The following is a 21,219-nucleotide window of genomic DNA, read 5'->3' on the forward strand; positions in this document are numbered from 1 at the left end:
TTCAGAAAAAAAATGACTTAATTTTATTTGAACTACTTAATTTTCAACAGAATTATAGCCTTGCATATTTGATTTGTTAAGACCTATTTTGGGAGTATATGCTAAACTTTTAATTTTTTCAAAATTTTGTCTTCTGCAGATCGAGTATAATTTCACATACCTTCAGTGTCCATTAGAGTTTACCAAGAAGGTAACACCTACGCAGGATGTTACATACGAGCCTCTTACCACCCTCAATGTAAGTCCAGTGTTTTCATTATCCAGGTAATTTCTACATGGCTTCTATAATGTTGCTGTGTAGTAGTTCCAGGAGGAAGCCTGGAAGAATTCCACATTAATAGTTTTATGTCTCTACCTGCCATGTGTCCTAACCCTTTATTTTTTAGAAAAGAAAGTCCTTTTCTACAGTTGCTATGATTTGGTCACCTTAAAGTTTCACACTCTTGATCACTTTAGTCTGAATGGTCATGTGAAACCTGCCCCAACCCAGAATCCAATAAACTATGGACAACATAGGCTGACAGTCAGCACTTGCTCCCCACCTCCGTCCACCTAAATATAAACATCTATATTTAAGTGTTTCCTCCATGCAAAATCATGGGAAAATCCAGGGTTGACAGAGCTTCCAGATCAGTTAACCACTGTTCTCCACAGTAAACTCTGAACATTCAGGACCCTTTAGATCCTTCTGGAGGAGTGATCCCAAGCTGAAAGTAGGCCCAACATGCATAGTATGATACCAAATTGCCCAGGAGACTTAAGACCAAACCAGCTCTTATTCCAAAAAGTACTTTTTATTTCCAGCAGATAGGACAATAAAAACCATACAAGATGATCCACTGCAACCTAAATCAGGGGTCCCAAACTCAAATAACTACAGGGGAAACAGGTAACAGATGGTTTAAATTGAGATCAGCTACTAGCACCAACAAATTGGTGCCATATGGGAACAGCAGCCCAGCCTTATAAACACTGGCTACAAATTAACACTGTGTGAGCAAAAGAAAACCTATTTGAGGGTTGGATTTCCAAATGTGGTCTAGGGTCTACATCTATACTGCCTAATATGGTAACCACTAGCCACATATGACTACTTAAAACTAATTACAATTAAGTAAAGTTAAAAGGTCATTTCTTCATTTTCAGTAGCCACATTTCAAGCACTCACTAGACTGTGCCTTGTGACTCTCATATTGAACAGCACAAATATAGGACTTTTCCATCATTGCAGAAATTTCTGTTGAACAGCACTGGTCTAGACTAGTTGGAAATTTTCATTCACTTTAAATGAATTCATTTCCCTACATGGAAGCCTTTGGTACAGACTGTGGTACCAATCATCACCTTAAAGTGATATCTAGAAGTTTTACTGAGTCGTTGGAGTGGGAAGGATGCAGAATCACATGGACTTAATGCCCACAAGGCTGGCAGTGGAAACTGACTCTCACATTGGCTTTATGCAGAGCATTTTAGCTCTGTTGGAGTATGTTATGTTTTACAGTTGTTGTTCTAGTTCAGACTCAATAGCCAAATGACCTAAAAATAACTATACTATAGCTATACTTAGGAGAATTTTCATGTATGTATGATTTTTAAATTGTAGTTTAAAAAATATGCAGTACATCTATCAGAGTTTATTGTTTCCAGTACCAGAATAAGAAGAGGAGGAAATAAAATCTCTGTAGTTTCTAAAAAGTAATAGACTTTATATAACATAGACTCAGAATAATTTATATAAAAAAGGTTTGCTTGAATAAACACACTTAGTGGATAACTTTTGGCATGATTGAATAGTACCTTAGTAACATGACAAACTTCTCCTTATTATAACTGAGTTGAGTGGGGTTCTTCTGGATGTATAGCTGGTCTGTCATGGGAAATTATTGCATACACTAGATGGACCTGTCAGTGCTTAGATTCAGGCAAGACGAAAACCAGTCCCTTGGGCAGCTCCCTACGAAGTTAGAACATTCCATGCCTCTCTTTCCTCCTCAGAGGGAAGCCAGGAGTTGGGCATTTTCTCTTGATCTCACTGCTTGGTGCTAGAGGAGGGGCTATGGCGAGTAAATGCCATGAATTTTCCTACTGTCTTTGATGTGGTTCTTTTTGGCTACAGGCTCACTTGGGGTGCAGGAACTTAACTAGTTTCTTTATTTCTCACAAAGGCAGTTGGTCCAGATATTAAGTTGATGTCTCTTCTCCCCATGGGTATGGAGAGCCTGGGATACCCTGTTCTGCTACCTTACTCACATCACATACTCTGTATTGCTTGAATAATTAAAAATTAATTTGGGGACTCCTGGGTAGCTCAGTTGGTTGAACGTCCTTCTCTTGATTTTGGCTCTCAGGTCATGATCTCAGGATTGTGAGATCGAGCCCTGCATTGGACTCCGCACTGGACATGGAGCCTGTTTAAGATTCTTTCTCTCCCTCTCTCTCTGTCCCTCTGAAACTCCTAAATTTTTTTTGGAAATAGAAACTATTAGTTCCCAGTAATACGTGAAAACTTAATAATCTACAAGCTAGATTAATGACTGTGTGTATTCTACTATTTAAAATTTTTCTAGAAAGACAATCCTGAGTTTCTTCAAGGGAAGAATAAAAGTGTAGCTCTTGCTTATTTATCTTTAATATACCTTTTCTGGTTGTAACTTTGTATACGAGAAAAATAATTCTTCTATCTCAATTAGTAAGAAATCGAAAGAGACAAATAACTGCATCTGTATAAAATGATTCTAATTTGTTTTTTTTAATATGCATTCTTAATATAATTTTTAAGTTTTAAAATTTTTCATAGACAAGTGTTATTTTTATAATACTAAAGTTATAAAACCAGAAAACAAAAAGCTTAGCTTGTACTTAATAGTTTAATATGTTTATTTTTATTGATCTTTCCTTATTTCTCAGGCAATGGTACAACATAACCGCATAGAGCTTCTCAACCATCCTGTGTGTAAAGAATACTTACTTATGAAATGGTAGGTATTAAGTAGTAATTATTTTTAATAATGCCTCCATTGAGTTTGCTAAAAGTCTTCTAAATATGTTTAGATTTTATTAATGTTTTATACTTTGAAAAAAATGTGTCAAAGGCAAATCTTGGTATTAAAAATGCTGTTGTTAAAAAAAATAAATAAAATAAAATAAAATAAAATAAAATAAAATAAAATAAAATAAAATAAAATAAAAATGCTGTTGTTATGGGCAGCCTGAATGGCCCAGCGGTTTAGTGCCACCTTCAGCCCAGGGCCTGATCCTGGAGTCCCAGGATCAAGTCCCAGGATCAAGTATCCCTGCATGGAGCCTGCTTCTTCTGCCTGTGTCTCTGCCTCTCTCTCTCTCTCTTGAATAAATAAATAAAATCTTAAAAAATGAAAAATACTGTTGTTTGACATTAAATATTTTGGGGGTGGAAGCACTCCTAGGCGTTGCATCTTAGAGCACAGTGAAGTGAGAGAGGCACCTAGAAAGAGCAAATAATGTGGAAGTTAGAAAATATGAGCTTAAGTCCCTGTTCTTCCATTAGTTGGTGAGAGATTTCAGCAAGTCATGATTTTCTGGGAAGTTGAGATTCCTTTTATAAAAATGAAAAAAGGTGAATTTGAAGATCTTGGTTCTAAAGATCAATGAATGTACCAAATAGATTTCTGAGAGAGATTACAACTACTTTTTCCACAGGTTATCTTATGTAAATATTTTTGGTTGAAATAAATTGGTTTATTTTTATAGGTTGGCTTATGGTTTTAGAGCCCATATTATGAACCTAGGATCTTACTGTCTTGGTCTCCTGCCTATGACCTTTCTTGTTGTCAGTATAAAGCCAGGTATGGCTTTCAACTCAACTGGAATCATCAATGAAACTACTGATCACTCAGAAATATTAGACACCAAGGTATTTTTGATTGGCCTTCGTATTTCAACTTTTTAAAAGATGATCAAAAGTATGTTTTTTTTCTTAGAAATGCTGCATAATCTGAAATATCAGGACTTTGATTATTATAAATGGACTGTAGAATTCATATATGAACAATTTCTCCTGATATCCTTCATGGAATCAGAGGGAATATAAATAACTAAGTCAATAATTGAGTTTGTAAATTAAAGAGACATGATATGTATGAGATACTAGCTTTAATGCTGAAGTATAAAGCTTTAAAATAGGTCTACAAAAAGCAGATTTGTGGCAGTCAGGGATTTAGAGAGAGGGAGTGGTTCTTAGTGGATATAGAGTTTGTGTTTGGGGGTGATGAAGAATTACAGAGCTAGAGGATGATGGGTGGTTGTGGTGGTTGCATAACATAGTGACTGTACTTAATGCCTTAAAATTATACATTTTGAAATGTAAATGTACGTGTAAAACTTTTAAAATGGTAAATTTTATGTGTATTTTACCATAGTAAAAAAATTTTTTTTACATAGGTCTACAGATTCATATTCTTTTAAAATTTGTGTGGTGAGTTTTGAACCTCTCTTAAAAAATGACATTATGAAATGAGTATGAGTTGTCTTTATATTGGTATCACAGTAATTTTCTGCTTAAAGCAAATATGAAAAGTATGTAGGAGTGAAGCAGAAGAAAAAGTGAACATTTTATAGTGGAAATTATGAAGAAGCTTAAGCGTTGTTTTGATATCATTCATAATTGTTTGCTTTATACTTTTTTGTTTCAGAACTCATATTCTATAAAAGTTTGTATGATTTTAGTTTTTTTATCCAGTATATTTGGATACTGCAAAGAAGTGACCCAAATTTTCCAACAGGTACACAATACATTTTATATCTCTAAAGTTGCAAGTATTTTAATATGCAGAACATAAATTGCTAAACTATATATGAGGCAGTATATGTCAGAATAAAATCACATAACTTGACAAATGGGTAGACTAGAAATACCAAGCATAAACTTTTCAACTGTAGAAATCACATGATTTTAGATAGACTCTTGCATTGGATGATGCCTATTTGATAAATCTGAAGTAAAGATGTTCTGGTTGTTAGTCCATAAGGGTCTGTTTAGTTACAAATGAACTTATGAATGCCTTTTCTGTATTTTCTCTGATAAGAGTTAGATATTTTACTAACATAAGAGATTTTGAATTTGATACTCTTGAATGTAACTATTTACTTGGTCCATGACTCCATTTCAAATGGGTTTTTCTTCGAATTCCTTTCTTAATAAGGCTTTTCTTTATTGGATAAAATTTCAAGTTATAATAAAATTTGGGAACTCTTTATAGCATAATTTTACTTCATACCTTTTTTTTTCAATGGGTGAACCAAGAATTATGTGAATTATCTACAGGTCCTTACTTTGGTTAATAAATGGCATCAATCTTTTATTTCTCAGTTTAAAGTCTTATTATTTTTTATTTTTTGTGCATCTTTTTATAAGATATATCTTTTATACAATACCTCATATTATGTGAAAATTTACTTTGTTACATAAGGATAAGGACTTTGATATCCATGTTAAAGAATGTTAATGATTCAGTGCTTCATATTTGAAACACTACATTGAAGTACATATATATATATGCGTGTCTCTTTAGGTGTAGTGTGTACTTGCAGTAAATTGTCACAATTCTGAGAGTCTGTATTGTTTCATTTTAGCTTAAATGATCTAGGGCATATTATTCTTGTCATAATTTTCATTTTTTACAGATTACGGTCTAAAGTAAAACTGTAAAGTTATATGATTTCTCTAACAGAGTTAGTTGGTCTCTACATTTTTTATTGATAATGAAATGGTCACCTCTATAGGATATTTGATGCCCAGAATATGAAATCTTTAAGAATAGGAAATGACATCCATGAGATGCCAGGTCTTGGTCTCTACATGTGGTAATTCTGAATTCTTTTCAACCTCAGAAAAAGAATTATATGTTGGATCAGGCCAATGCAGTTGAATGGATTATCTACACAACAAGCATCATTTTTGTGTTACCCTTATTCATTGGTATACCAGCTTATGTGCAGTGGCAGTGTGGAGCAATTGCTATATACTTCTACTGGATGAACTTCTTATTGTATCTTCAGAGGTAAAGCCAGCTTGAATAACTTCTATATCCCTTAGGCATTTTTAATATTAAAAGTACTATTATCAGTGCCGTAAATTTATAATTGGCTTATTCCTTTTCTAATTAAGACTGTGAAGATAGCTTTTATATACTATTAAGGAAAAGGGAAAGGAGGTTTGGAGTTCAGAATGTAGATCAGGATTTCTTAACCTTGACACTACTGAAATTTGGGACTAGATATTTTTTTGTTGTGAGGGGGATGTCCTGTGCATTGTAGAATGTTTAGCAGCATCCCTGGCTTCTACCCACTAGATAATCTGTAGCACCCCATCACCACATGACAACAAAAAATGTATCCAGATATTGTCAGGTATCTTCTGAGTGGCAAAATTACCCCAGGTCAAAACTATTGGTCTTGACAAATCTATATTAAATATTGGGAGTAAATGGAAATAAAAGTATTAGCTATTTTTTGGTTTTACTTGGTATTATTTACTAAGCATTTACTTTAGATTAAAAAAATAAAAATGAAGTGATAGGTATGGGAATAATAGTGATAGAAGAGAAAATCTCAAAAACATCTAATTCTAGAGGAGGGAAAAAAAGGACTAAGTTCCCTTATTTCCCACACTTGCTGATGTTAACTGTTATTTCATAGAATCTTTACAATAATAAGAGGTACATGTTATTACTCACACTATATAAAAGATGGTGATAAGGGCTAAGTCAAGTAACTTTCCCAGGATCTCAGTTTAAGTCAAGATGTAGGCATTTTACCCAAGTAAAATGAGTACTAACCGTAGAGACCATGCTTTTCCTATCATATCACCTGCATTGCTGTGTTCCAAGCACAGTGTTGTGGGGTTGAGCCCAGCCCTTTGGAAAGGACATGATATGGTGGGAAGAGCAGTGGCCTGGAAGTCAGGAGGCCTCAAGGCAAGTCCAGGTGCTGCCACTCTCTTGGCTTTGTCATTATGAGTGACCTTAGTGAATTACCGGACATCTTTTGGGAACTTAGTTTCTGAGACCTCTAAAAGCTAAAGTCCCTGTCAGCTTTAAAGTCTTGTAATTCCCCCCTTTAACAAGTTGTCTTTGCCAAAGGAAATGTCCAAATTGGTGGCTAGATGACACATGCATTATCTACTCAAACATTTCACAATGTTTGTTTCTGAGAGAGAAAAAAGGAAAGCTCAGGAGGCCCTGAACATGGCGAATGAACATTACATGCATGTGCCCTTCAGGTACATGAGTTCATATAGAGTCTCCACTGGATGCATCATGTAACTCATCAATAGGATCCCTTTATCAAGCTTTGATGGCACTTGGGAAGATTTTCCACTCCTACTTTGTTTGAGGTGATGCCTAGTGGTCAAATAGTCAAAGATAAACATTAACAAGAAACAAAAAGAAACAAAGCTGTTCGACAAACAGTTTGAAAATAAGACAACTATTATGATTTCTCATGTCTCCTTTTTTGAAAGTAACTGGCCTCAGTTACTCATCTGTAGAACCTAGTGCATGATAAATATTGACTCTGAATGAAATATGGTTTGACCAGAAAAGTGAATGTATAATTTTTAATTTTTCCTAGATTTGAAAATTGTGGCATTTTCATTGTTATGTTGGAGGTAATTATGAAAACTTTATTGAGGTCTACGGTCGTGTTTGTCTTCCTTCTTCTGGCTTTTGGCCTCAGCTTTTATGTTCTCCTGAGTTTGCAGGTGAGGCAGCTGTGTCAGGAGTTGGTTGTGCTAATGTCAATATTGGGAATACATATTTTTACTTAAATCTGAATACCCTAGGAAATAAATAGTAACATAACAATTTTTTTATCTGATAAAATAGCCTTCAAATGATTTTTTTGCAGGAAAAAATTTCGTCTAACTAAATGACTTTTTTCCATTGTCAAAAAGTTTATATATAATGCATGATGGTTTGTTATAGATGCAGAAAAGATCTTTTTTGATGACTTTATCACCAGTTTATTAGTAGTTCTTATCACTTTCAGTAGCTATAGTCCTGTGACTTAAAAAAAAAGTATTTTAAATATGATTTTTATCATTATCCTTCAGGAAATAGTTTTTCATTATATGCATTTTGCATTTCATTTTTATCTTACTTTTTATCTTTTCTCAGGATGCTTTCAGCTCTCCATTGCTTTCCATAATCCAGACCTTCACCATGATGCTAGGAGATATTAATTATCGTGATGCCTTCTTAGAGCCTTTTTTGAGAAATGAATTGGCATATCCAGTTCTTTCCTTTACACAACTTATTGCCTTCACAATGTTTGTCCCAATTGTGCTCATGAATTTACTTGTAAGTAATTTATTCTTGTATTTTCTGTTTGTTGATCATTTGGGGGCTTTTAACCATGATAATTATTCTTAGCCTTCTTAATCTCCCTTCATGAAAGGAAATCAAGAGACTATTATAAAATGTATTCATTCAACATTCATTTAGTGCCTGGGGTGTGCCAGGCACAGCATGAGGCCCAGGGGATGCAAAGATGCATTCACTTAGCATATACTTAGGATGAATCCAGACAGTGATCCAGGTGCTGGGAAACAGTGGTGAATAGACCAATACCCAGTACTTACATTATAACTGGTCATGAAGTAGTAAATAAATATAATGTCATGGGGATGATAAATGCTGTGAGGAACTACAAAGCAGAACAAGGAAACAAAGATGGTGTGTACTGCTCTGGGTTTGGAATGGAGGTCAGAGACCTTGGTGGGATGAAGGATTATAACCTCATCTCTGCCTTTAAACTCCTCATTGACCAGAGATTCAAATGGGGAAGAGGGCATCGGTGGCATTCAGGTGCCATCTCTAAACCAGTTACAGCCTGAAAATCCTCAGCAGACATGAGCATGCCCTTCACAGAGAATCTGCTCCAGCCATGAGCATGTTGGCCAATGAGGCAGAAGTACACACCAGGCCCATGGGATGCCCAAGCTGATATTACAGTATATGTTTTTTTCCTTATTCATTTATGTATGCACACTTTCAATACACTTTTACTGAGTTGACTATGCACCAGGGATTGTACTATTTAATGTTTTAAAAAAGAAAAAAAAAACTACTTAATATTTTGATTCACTTAATACAACTCCAGAGTTTTATTTTGATGACCTAGAAAAGTAAAGGATAGCACTAAGAGTAATAAAGAATGACATAAAGCCCACATTCTTCTCTTAGCATCACTTATGTTTTGGAAGATAATTACCTAGAAGTGGATTTAGCCAATGGGTACACATTGGTCCCATCTCCACCTGCACGTCCCAGACCAACAGAGCCAGGACTGTCAATGTTTTCTTTCCTTTAAACTCGGCTGCTGCCTCTCAGTAGCACCTCCTAGTCATCTGACTCAGATCATTGGAAGATACTCTACAATTCAGCCCTGTCCTCTCCTCACTTCTTACAGTAAATATTTGCCTCCTACGCCCTCATTAATGTAAGGTAAATATTTGCTTATGCTCTCATAGTTCCTCATCCATATTACTGCAGTAGCCTGAACAGTCTGTCTTGTCTTACTTCTCTATCTAATGCTTCCTGAAAATTGTCACCACAGTGATGTTCTGATAAGGAAAAGCTGGACCTGTCAGTGGCTTTTTCATCTTTTTTTGCCCCTAGGACTCTTCAATTCAGTCTAAATCCATCAGCATGGCATGCAAGGGTTCTCATGATCTGGATCTTACCCAGATTCTTACCCAGCTTCCCACTGTTGGCAGGATTTACCCAGACATGCACCATGAATGTTCACTGAGTGTGCCAGACTTTTCTTTGTGTCTTCTGGGCCCCACATAAACTGCTACTTTTCCTGCAAGGCCTCCCACTTTGGGCTCTTTCTAAGCTCTCAACACTTGGCTCAAGCAGCATCTCTCCTGGGTAGACTTTCTTAACCACAGTCCCTACACCCCCCGCCCCCTGCCATCACTCTAGTCTGAATTGGGCATCGAATTTAGGGTGTTTTCATAGTTTTGAGGACACAAATCAGAAAAAAAAAACATAAAACTTACTTCCTAGGTTGTTGTGAGGATGAAATAAGCTAATACAAAAGCACTTAAAACAGGGTTTGGCATATGATAAGCATTAAGTGTTAGCTACTATTAAATATTAGAAATTTATCTTCTCTATGACTCATCAGATCACATGTCTTCAGATCCTAGGGAAGTAACTTAAATGTATGAAGCAGCAGGTATGATATAGCTGGTTTTGATGGAGGCTGATATAAACTATAGAGAGAATGTCAACGTCAAGCCTTCTGAATTAAAAATCATTATCCTGCCAAGTAAAGCCTACTTACACATCATACATGGTTCTTAGTGCTAGTTGGCGTACCCCAGCATATACTCTTTCACTGCTTATTCATGCACTCAGTGGCTACATTGTGTACCTACTGTGTGTTCCACATGGTTCTAAGCACTGTGCATACAGTGGTGACTTGGACAGAGCCCTTCTCTCATGGAGTTTACTTGACTTCAAGCTTTTTGAGAGCATCAGCATCCGGGAGGCTGGTTCAGCATAGACAGGTACTGCCTGCCTATCAAATAGGAGTCAGCTAATGTAAGTAAGCTGATTTAATTTGGATTGAGTAGAACTGAGCTGACAACTTCCCCCCACCCAATTCTACAAAGCCGTGGATTTCTAGACAGAGTTACTGTTTGTTTTTACCAAAGCCACACCCACCCTTGTAGTGTACCTTTCCTGCCAAACATATGTAAGGTATACATTCCTGCATTGCCCGTTTACCATTTAACTTTTCCACGTTGTTAAGTCACTCTTGTTTACCCATGGCATTCAGGTAAACAAGATGCTAAATTCCTGGAGTTTGCAACCATGTTGCAAGGCTACCCCAATGGCATTTGATATCATTATTACCCCTGTCATCTCCAAAAAGAACATATTTTTATTTTAAATTAAAATGAATTTCGGGGATCCCTGGGTGGCGCAGTGGTTTAGCGCCTGTCTTTGGCCCAGGGCGCGATCCTGGAGACCCGGGATCGAATCCCACATCGGGCTCCCGGTGCATGGAGCCTGCTTCTCCCTCTGCCTGTGTCTCTGCCTCTCTCTCTCTCTGTGTGACTATCATAAATAAATAAAAAAAAAAATTAAAAAAAAAATAAATAAAAAATAAAATGAATTTCAGATTAATTTGGGTACTTAATTTTTTATGATAACACTTAGGATTACTGAATCCACCAATGTGCCTACCATTGTTACCAAGGTATACAGGCTTTGCAGTTTTCTGCAAGATGTGTTAGCAATGTGTGTTGAGGCCACTACTATGCAATTACATGCTAACTCCCTCCATGCAGCCAGAGATCTTAGTGCATTTTTAGGTGAGCCATTAAACTGGTAATAATGACTCAATGCTGTGTTTTACTTCAGATTGGTTTGGCAGTTGGTGACATTGCAGAGGTCCAGAAGCATGCATTATTGAAGAGGATTGCTATGCAGGTAAGTACTGTATTTATTTTAAAACAGAATGAAATTAGCCCCATCTTAATTATTCATGTATAAGAATAGCTGATTTCTGTGAACAATTATTTAAAACTGATATTTTGTCAGTGATGAGAAGCACCACAGCATATAGTACCTATTGTGCATGTTCTCTGGTATACCTGTTGTAGTCAAAGAATCAAAAATGATGAAGAAATTTTCCTAGAAAAATCTTAGCAGAGAAACTGAGAAATTATCTGAGCCTCTTTTAATGTTAACATGTGGCCCTCCAGGTGGCTAGCTGCTAAATAAGAATATCATAGGAATGTCACCAGTGTGAGGTATTGTCCTGTCACAGCCCATCTGTTCCAAGGAGCTACTGATCTTCTAGCTATAGCATTGCAAGATTCACACATCATGGGTTATATTGAAGTGTTAACCACATCCATGAGGTTTTGTTCATTTGTCGCAACTCTTACATTTTTGTAGACCATTCAATGTAAAATTTGCTAGTCAGAGGCTTCTGGGTAGGTCCTTGGCTATTGAATCATATGAGGTACTCACCTGTTACACAATGAAAAACTTTCTATGCTCTTAACTGCATTATCTTTAAATTTCATATTTGAATGGGAATATTTGATGCTTTAAAAATATTGATGACCGGGCAGCCTGGGTTGCTCAGTGGTTTAGCACAGCCTTCAGCCCAGGGCCAGATCCTGGAGTCCCAGGATCGAGTCCCACGTCAGGCTCCCTGCATGGAGCCTGCTTTTCCCTCTGCCTGTGTCTCTGCCTTTCTCTCTCTCTCTCTCTTATGAATAAATAAATAAAATCTTTTAAAAAATCGTAAAAAAATTAAAAAAAAATAAAAATACTGATGACCAGTTGAACATGCACATTTAGAAATTTAGGCCAGTTCAAGAAAAAGAAAAAGTCATGGTAAGATTTAACTTTATCCTCTTCACTTTTGTCATGCTGCTTTCTTCTCTCTTACTCATTCAGCTATACATTAACATGTTTATCTCTAAAAAGACTGTTCTAGTACATGATATGTGTGGAACACAGTACAATTTATACTGACTTTAATAAGTAAGATAAGTCTAATTAGAGACCATATCAACTAAACAGAGTATAAAATATTAAAATCAGCTTAGAACCATCCTTACACTTATTTTCTGTGACTAAGCCATATATTATACAGAGGGTTTGGCACAATTAAAGAACAAAAATATATAAATTAAATGGTTAAAATGTTAGGTACAGAAAATAAATGCCAATGCAGTTAAGGAAATGCTACATGAAAGAGTTGGCATGTGAGACGGACACTGAGAGATGGGATTTAGAAGAGCAGCAAGGCCAGTCCAAAAGGCAGGACCCCAGCAGGAGCAAAGGGCTGAAGGCAGAATAAGAAGTGGCTAAGGAAGGGTGAAAGGCCACATGGCCTGGAAGGATGGCTCCTTAGAGGGTACTAAGACTGCTTACATTGGTAGAGAGCTTTATTAAAAAGTAGCAAAGGAAAACCTTAGCTTTGTTGTTTTTAAAGATGTTTTTGAGTAATCTCTACACCCAACCTGAGATCTAGAGTCTCACTCTACAAACTCAACAACCCTGAGATCTAGAGTCTCACTCTATTGACCAAGCCATCCAGAAACCTTTTGCTTTGAAAGTAAGAGCAGTAAATGATGGAAGGGCTTCAAATTATGTTGTTAGTAAGTGGGAAGTTCTTATCAGCTCTTCCAAATAATGGGAACAAAATGAAAGTGGTGTTTAAGGTGACCTGTTATATTCTTGATTTAGTGGGGAAAGATTACAGGAAGGAAGAGCTAACTGACCAGTTATTACTGTAACAAAGATGGAGTACAGGACTCTGGGTAGGTGGATGAGGAGAGGAAAAGAGATGTATAAACCTCTTTTCAGGCATGTCAGCAGTATTTCATAACTAATAACTCTTGGAGAGATCAAGGAAAGTAAATAAATGAACAGAAGCAATAATACTACATAGACATCTGGGGGAAGCCCACTCAACTACAGGGTCAGTAGCGTTGATATGAAAAGCACAATTCAATATTAGATTTGATCTCTTCCCTGAAACACAATAGCGCAAAAGCCTGTAAAGGAAATGGGCAGAACAAGTGCTCCTATGTTATCTTCCTAGTTTTAGATTATGAAGAACATTGACGAGAAAATCAGGAAGTCATTCTCTTATTTCCCTGAAGTTATTTTTTAAGCAAATCTCTTCATCCATGTAAAACTCTCTATGTTAGACTTACAACCCTAATTGGAGGCCACATTAGAACCGGGGCCTGAGGAGACAGGCAGCAGCACATTTCACAGAGGGACATTTAGTCTTCTCCAAAATCATCTCAAACCTACATCAGGGCAGAAAGGTTCCTGGGATGCTGCATGCTGGGAGATGTAACAGTTCCTCAAGGACAGGAGTTGTGAATGTTTGGGGGGTGGGGGCTTGGAGCCGTTTAATACCTCCACTTCCAGTACAGGCTGGCAGCTATAGACACTATATACATTTATGTACATCATGCACACCACAAAATTACCTTCAATATGGAAAACCCACCAGTTAGAAAGGATGAAGATGCTCCCTTAGTCCAGAGGAGCCACAGTCAGTGGGTCTACTAGACCAAGCTTGGACTTGAGGCTCTGCTGGTCATCCTTCCCAGGACCATATGTGAGAAGGAAAATCTGGCAAATCCTATGTAGAAAGTGAACAAGGTTAAGACTTATCGTGTGCTTTGTCTGTTGGCAAACACTAGGCTTAAATAAATCTTTTTCAATCAAGTTTGAGTAAGCAAATGATAATGTGTGACCTCTGGAAAAAAATGTATATTGCAAGGGGAAAGGAATGTTGTCCTTAAGACCTGAGGGAAAAAGGAACCTTGGAAATTATTTATTATAGAAACTCAAAGAAAATACCTAATTGGTGGTGTTAATAAAATACAAGAAAACATAGCTGCTCTTGAAACTGGAACTAATATATAGCACATGAAGTAGTGGTAAGTGCTATGAAAATAGGGAAGCAAGATACAGAGTATGTTATGTGGGAGATGGGTCAGAGTTCTAAACAGGTGGTCAGGGAAGTTGTTAACCATTTCACCATTTGTGGATATAAACCACTTACGTGCCCATATATAAAAAAGCCTGTGGTCTTAGAGAACTCACCTACATGGCAACAGAGACAAAGGAGTATAAGAAAAAAAAGAGTAGAAGATAAATTTGGCAAACAAAAAGAAAAGTTGAAAATAAACTAAATATCAATTCAAGGTAAATCCATTAAATGAGACAAAAGATTGTCTCTGAAAATAGAAATTATATTCAAGATCTGTCATGAATAAACCATTTTGCCCCAGATAGCACAGCCATGAAAAATTGATAGAGTACTTGTAGATGTGCCGGTTGAATCCTTTCACTGCTTCCTGTCGTTTTCCTCCATCTAAGCACTGCTTCCTCTCCTGCACCAGTGCACATTCATACCAACCACACATCCCAGTTGTGTGCATTTTGTAGTCTAATGCCCCAGAATATGGACAAAGTTTTATTCCTATAGGCCCACTGTCAGTCACAGTCTATGACCAGTGAACATCTCACTTAAATTGAATTTCTTCTTTAAACAGTTTCCCCAACTGCAGATTGCTGCCACTGTCTTGTCAGTGGATGAGGTGGGAGACAGGGAGGCTGGCCAGCCCTGCTGCCTGTACATAAAGCAGAACACATGAGTCAGCTTTTAGGTTGCTCTACTAATGATTGCTTCTGTGTCATATAAAAATTCTAGATGCATATTAATGATTCCTCTCAATAAATCTAAACTGTCCCTTAGGTGGAACTTCATACCAGCTTAGAGAAGAAGCTGCCACTCTGGTTCCTACGCAAAGTAGATCAGAAATCCATCGTCGTATACCCCAACAGACCCAGATGTACAGGGTTATTAGTAAGTACATGTGAAAAATATCAGCATAAATAACATGATACTGCTTGACATTCATTCATTGGGTTATCTGTAAGCGCACCCTTGTATAGACTTTGAGTCACTGTGCCTATGGAAAAGAATTAACTGTGATTTAAAAAACAAAGTGCATGATTAACCCACATGAGAAAGTGATAAAGTGAGAAAGTGAGAAAGTTATGGGCAGTGGGAGGGAGACATTAATTTTGTTCTTCCTAGTGGCTCATTCACAACCCTGGAGTTAAGTATGTACCACACCCCTGTGATAGCCCATGGGTGGATGGCTGGATCAGCCATGCCCTGTATCTTTTTTACGGTGTAGATATACCTTTTATGTTTTTTATAGTCACATACCACTTACATATATGGAGCACATAGTTACATACACTTGGATACTTATATACACACATGCGGATATGTGGGAAATGTACACTATAGAAAATATAGTAGTTGTCAGAGACTAAACAAAGCTATTGCATTATAATGAGAAAGGGACTGTATTAAAAGTCAGAACTATTGGATGCCAGTCCTGACCATGCCTCGGCTCCCTCCTCTATGAATATTCTGAGTTCTTTGCACATTAATTTTATATTGTGTACTCATAAAATGATAAAGTCAATCTGAGTATCAGCCTAGGCTTTATTCTAACTCCATTATTTCCCTGTTTAATTTCACTCATATCCATGGTTGCAACTATTCCTAAAACACAGAAGACTGAGCAGTTGATTCTGTAGCCTAAAGCTCCCTTTGCATTCCAGGCTCCTATGTCCAACTATCTACTTGACATCTTCACTGGTATGTCTTAAAGGTATCTCAAATTCTGCAAATTCAAAACGAACTCATGCAAAAGAAACTCACAATTTTCACTCCTCCTGTGTTTCACTCCCCTTGTAGGGAAAGAATAAAGAAGCCTCTTTCCTCTCCAAAGTTTCTTATTTCAATTAATGTCAACACCATTCAGTTGCTTGTGCAAGATGTCATCCTTGACGTCTCTTTTCCCTTTCTTGGCCCCTCATATCCAGTCACTCCCATGTTTAGGGAGCCTCCCATAGGCCTCCTGGGTGGCCTGTGTGAGCTGTCCTCTTCTCTTGCCTGGACTCCTATAATTGGCTCATTCTTGGTTATTTCACATTTTTCCTTGGCCTTTTCCAGTCTACCAGTGGTTTAAAAGACAGTAAATTTTAAAAATATATATTAAAATAGCATTTCAGAAACTTCTCATGGGAAATTCAATTGTGTTGGATAATGGTGCAGGGAAGTTTTAAGAGAAAGAACAACTAGTCCTATATGGAATACCACCACTTATGATGGGCATTTTTCATGAGAAAATATAAGATGATTCAATTACACATTTTCATAAACGATCCTCTGCTCCAGTTTCCTCCTCCTTCTACACTATCCATACATCTTGTACTATTCTTTATTATTATATATATGATTTTGTTTTATAGCTCTTGATAATAGGTTTCTCTCAACAGATTGTGAGCTCCTTGAGGGCCATAGCTATGTCCTAGAATATTTGTGGTGCTAGTTAGCATACCTGGCTCGGTAGCTGAATCGTTGGCACACATTCAAGAAATAGTTCCTGAACTGAGTTCAACCTGAGTAACTATTAATCTTTTATCCTACAGCGTATATTTCATTTTATTTTTTACACCAAAGAAGCAAGACAGGAAATTCCAAATGTTGACACCTCTCTAGAAATAGAAATATCAAAACAGAAATATCGGTATGTATTTTTCATTTTATCTGTATTTGAAAAACCTAAAATTTTTAAATACTATATACTGTCAGGTCTTATGGTATATTTGTGTTTACTTCATATGTTAAGTCATACTTTCATTGACTGATGTCATAGTATATTGAGAATCATGAGAAATTTTTTAGGCCCAACAGCTTATTTGGTACAATTCACCAATCTGAATTCATTCATCAAAGCTTTGAAAGATTTTGAGGATTCCTAGAGCTATATAGTGTAGAGTAGTTAAGCATGAGGGCTTTTGAATTAATTTAACTGAGTTTAAAGCCCTATTCAACTACTTACTCTAGGACCTCGGGCAAGCCACTTAATCTTTCTGCATTTTAGTGCAGAAAGTACAATAGCACTTTAATCTTTAAAATTTGAATAAAGATAAACTAACCAAGAATCAACAGTGCAACCTTAGGAAGAACACTTTAAAAATATGTATCGCTGAGAAAGATTATGACTACCATGAAGCTATGACCTGAGCACAGCCCCTCTGCGATAGAACACTTCTAGTAACGTAGGTCTTTCTGCACTCATAGACTGAAAAATTAGTTGACGATAAATTCACAAGACTTGTGTATCCTTTTAGGCTGAAGGATCTCACTTCTCTTCTGGAAAAACAGCATGAGCTTATTAAACTCATCATTCAGAAGATGGAAATCATCACTGAGACAGAAGATGAAGATAACCATAGTTCTTTTCAAGATAGGTTTAAAAAAGAGCAGCTGGAACAAAGGAATAGCAGGTGGAATTCTGTGTTGAAAGCAGTAAAGGCAAAGACACACTGCCCTTAGCATTAGCCTGCAGTGATGCTTCCTGTGGAGCGTGGCTTGAGTGACCCACTGAGTCTTGTTCCCAGTTTGGAAAGAGTGAGGAAAAAGTAGAAATATGATTATTTCACTACGTGTGAAATGATGGTTCCTACATTCTTTTAAACTATGTCTTTATTCATATTTTATGCCAGTTACTATGCTAATACGTTCAAGTTGCACTCCACTTCTCATTATTTGGGTATAAAACTAATTTGTTGGAACATAAATTTTAACAAGGACTAGTAAATGTTAACTGTTAAACTACAATACAAATGTCAATACTGGATTCCTGCTTGATAATTATGTATAATGCATTAGACAAAAAAGTATTTTATTAAGTTTTACTATTTGGTATTTTTTTTGCATTGGAAGGACCTGTAGGTAGAACACTGTGTACTCCACCCTAATTATAATAAATTGCCACACACTTCTTGCTGCTCCTGACACACCTAAAGTCACTTTGAGTTGAGACCCAAATTAATAGACCCTATGACATGCATGAATTTTAGTATAGCTACAGATAGTATATGTTATTTGTGTATATTGTGAGTTTTTTTATTGCATTTAAGTTTTTTGAGATTTGTAAAAATGCTTCCATCAAATATGGAACCAGAAAAAGACACTACAGAAAAAAGAGAACTACAATCCAGTATCTCTAATGAACATAAATCCTCAGCAAAATATTAGCAAACTGAATCCAGCAGCACATTTTAAAAAATCATACACCACAATCAAATGGGATTTATAGCCAGGATGCAAGGGTGGTTCAGTATTTGCCAAACAATCAACATGATACATCACATCAATAAAAGAAAGGATAAGAACCATATGATCATTTCAATAAGTCCCAAAAAAGTATTTCACAAAGTATAACATACATTCATAATAAAAACCCTCTGTAAAGTAGGTCTTATATGAAAAATCCACAGCAAATGTCATACTCCATGGTGAAAAGCAGAGCCTTTCTCCTAAGGTCAGGAGCAAGACAAAGATATCCAATCTCACCACTTTTATACAACACAATACTGGAATCCTAGCCACAACAGTTAGACTACAGACAAAAATAAAAGGTGTCCACATTGATAAGGAAAATTTATGCAACTCTCATTATTTGCAGATTCTATGATACTATATATAGAAAACCATAAAGATTCCACCAAAAAATTACTAGAACTGATAAATGAATTCAGTGAAGGCACAGGGTACAAAATTAATGTACAGAAATCTGTTGCATTACTATATAATAATGAAGCAACAGAAAATGAAATTAAGAAAATCCCATTTACAATTGTACCAAAACCAAAAAATTTTATAGGAATAAATGTAACCAAAAAGATGAAAGACCTGTACTCTGAAGACTATAAAACATTGATGAAAGAAATTCAAGATGATGCAGGAAAAAAAAGGACACTCCATGCCCATGGGTTGGAAGAATATGTTAAAATGTCCATACTATCCAAAGCAATGTACGGATTCAATGCAATTCCTATCAAAATACCAATAGAATTTTTCACAGAACTAGAACATACAAATTCTAAAATTTGTATGAAACCACGAGAGATAAGAGCCAAAACAATCTTGAAAACCTGGAGGTATAACTATTCCAGATTTCAAGTTATATTACAGAGGAGTGGTAATTAAAACAGTATGGTATTGGCACAAAACTAGACACAAAGATCGATGTAATAGAACAGAAAACCCAGAAGTAAGCCCACAATAATATAGCCAATTAATCCTCAACAAAGGAAAAATGAATATACAATGGGAAAACATCTCTTTAGCAAATGGTACTGGGATAACTGGACAATATGCAAAAGAATGAAACTGGACCACTTTCTTTTACCATACACAAAAATTCAAAATTCATTAAAGATCTAAATGTGAGACTTGAAACCATAAAAATCATATGAGAGAGCACAGGCAGTAATTTCTCTGCCATCAGCCCTAGCAAGATTTTCTAGATACATCTCCTGAGGCAAGAAAATAAGGCAAAAAATAAACTATTGGGACTCTATCAAAATAAAACGTTTCTGCAAAGCAAAGAATCAAGAAAACTAAAAGGCAGCCTACAGAATGGGAGGAGATATTTGCAAATAACATATCCAATAAAGATTTAGTATCTGAAATATATAAGGAACTGATACAATGTAACACCCAAAAAGCAAATAATCCAGCTTAAAAATGGGCAGAAGTTATGAATGGACATTTCTCTAAAGAAGACATACAAATGGCCAACTGACACATGAAAAGATTCTCAACATCACTCATCACTGGGTAAATGCAAATCAAAACCACAAGGAGATATTATCATACACCTGTCAGAATGACTAAAATGAAAAACACAATAAACAGCAAGTGTTGACAAGGATGTGGAGAAAACAGAACCTTTATGCACTATTAGTGAGAATGTAAATTGGTGCAACCACTGTGGAAAACAGTATGGAGGTTCCCCCCAAAATTAGAAATACCATTTGATCCAATAATTTCACTACTGGGTATTCACCCAAAGACGGATGATGATAGTCTCAAGTGATACAAAGAATTATACCCGATTTTTTTTTCCATCCTTTCATTCTTTGTAGCTTCCAGCCCAGGCCCTTACACATAACAGATGTCAATGAATACAACATACAAATTAATAATAAAAATCAGTGAAAACAATAAATATCACAGGCCTGAAAGATACTGCAAGAAAACTGGTTCAATCTGCCTCAGAAAAGTTTATTGTCCCTATTCTGTCAACCTTTATCCTTTAAAGGTTTGCCTCTATTTGGTGGAAGAAACATTAAAATATCACTTTTTTTTTTTTTTGCCTTTTCTACTATTTCTGTCTCCTATTGTTGTTGATGATGATGATGATGGTTTTTGACTATGGCTAGCATGGATGAAGTCTGTGCTTTGCAATTAGACAACTTGAACCTTTTTTTTTTTTTTTTTTTTGACAACCTGAACCTTAATAGTGATCCTAACTCTATTGGCTGAGTGACTCTGGATAGGTTTCCACATGTCTAAAATGGTGATAAAGAGTATATATCCCTATGGTGTTGGTAGGATTGAAAATTATCATGCATGCAAAATACCTACCTCAAAAATGCTATTGCAGTGTGTTTAAGATAACTGATTTACCTGAGGTAAAGAGGATCATGTCATACTGATTACTCATGGAATTTCCTCAGATATAAGCCGGCACTCCCCGGTACTTCTGGATCTTACCAGCCAAACAAATCCTGGAGTGTATAC

At 36.2% G+C, this 21,219-nt stretch overlaps 1 protein-coding gene across 1 annotated transcript in view; it reads left to right on the forward strand.

Moving 5' to 3' along the window:
* Positions 1-20,803, forward strand: part of TRPA1 (transient receptor potential cation channel subfamily A member 1) — a 54,391-nt gene extending 33,588 nt beyond the window's left edge. Inside the window, exons 17-27 of the mRNA XM_026012548.2 lie at positions 140-238; positions 2,908-2,978; positions 3,730-3,892; positions 4,671-4,760; positions 5,869-6,038; positions 7,609-7,738; positions 8,154-8,336; positions 11,415-11,483; positions 15,295-15,405; positions 17,052-17,149; positions 17,757-20,803. Coding sequence (XP_025868333.2) covers positions 140-238; positions 2,908-2,978; positions 3,730-3,892; positions 4,671-4,760; positions 5,869-6,038; positions 7,609-7,738; positions 8,154-8,336; positions 11,415-11,483; positions 15,295-15,405; positions 17,052-17,149; positions 17,757-17,961 — 1,389 coding nt within the window. The 3' untranslated portion in view covers positions 17,962-20,803. The remainder of the gene's footprint in view (positions 1-139; positions 239-2,907; positions 2,979-3,729; positions 3,893-4,670; positions 4,761-5,868; positions 6,039-7,608; positions 7,739-8,153; positions 8,337-11,414; positions 11,484-15,294; positions 15,406-17,051; positions 17,150-17,756) is intronic.
* The last annotated feature ends 416 nt before the right edge of the window (positions 20,804-21,219 follow it).

This window comes from Vulpes vulpes, chromosome 13 (assembly GCF_048418805.1).
Source record: "Vulpes vulpes isolate BD-2025 chromosome 13, VulVul3, whole genome shotgun sequence".
NCBI lineage: Eukaryota > Metazoa > Chordata > Mammalia > Carnivora > Canidae > Vulpes > Vulpes vulpes.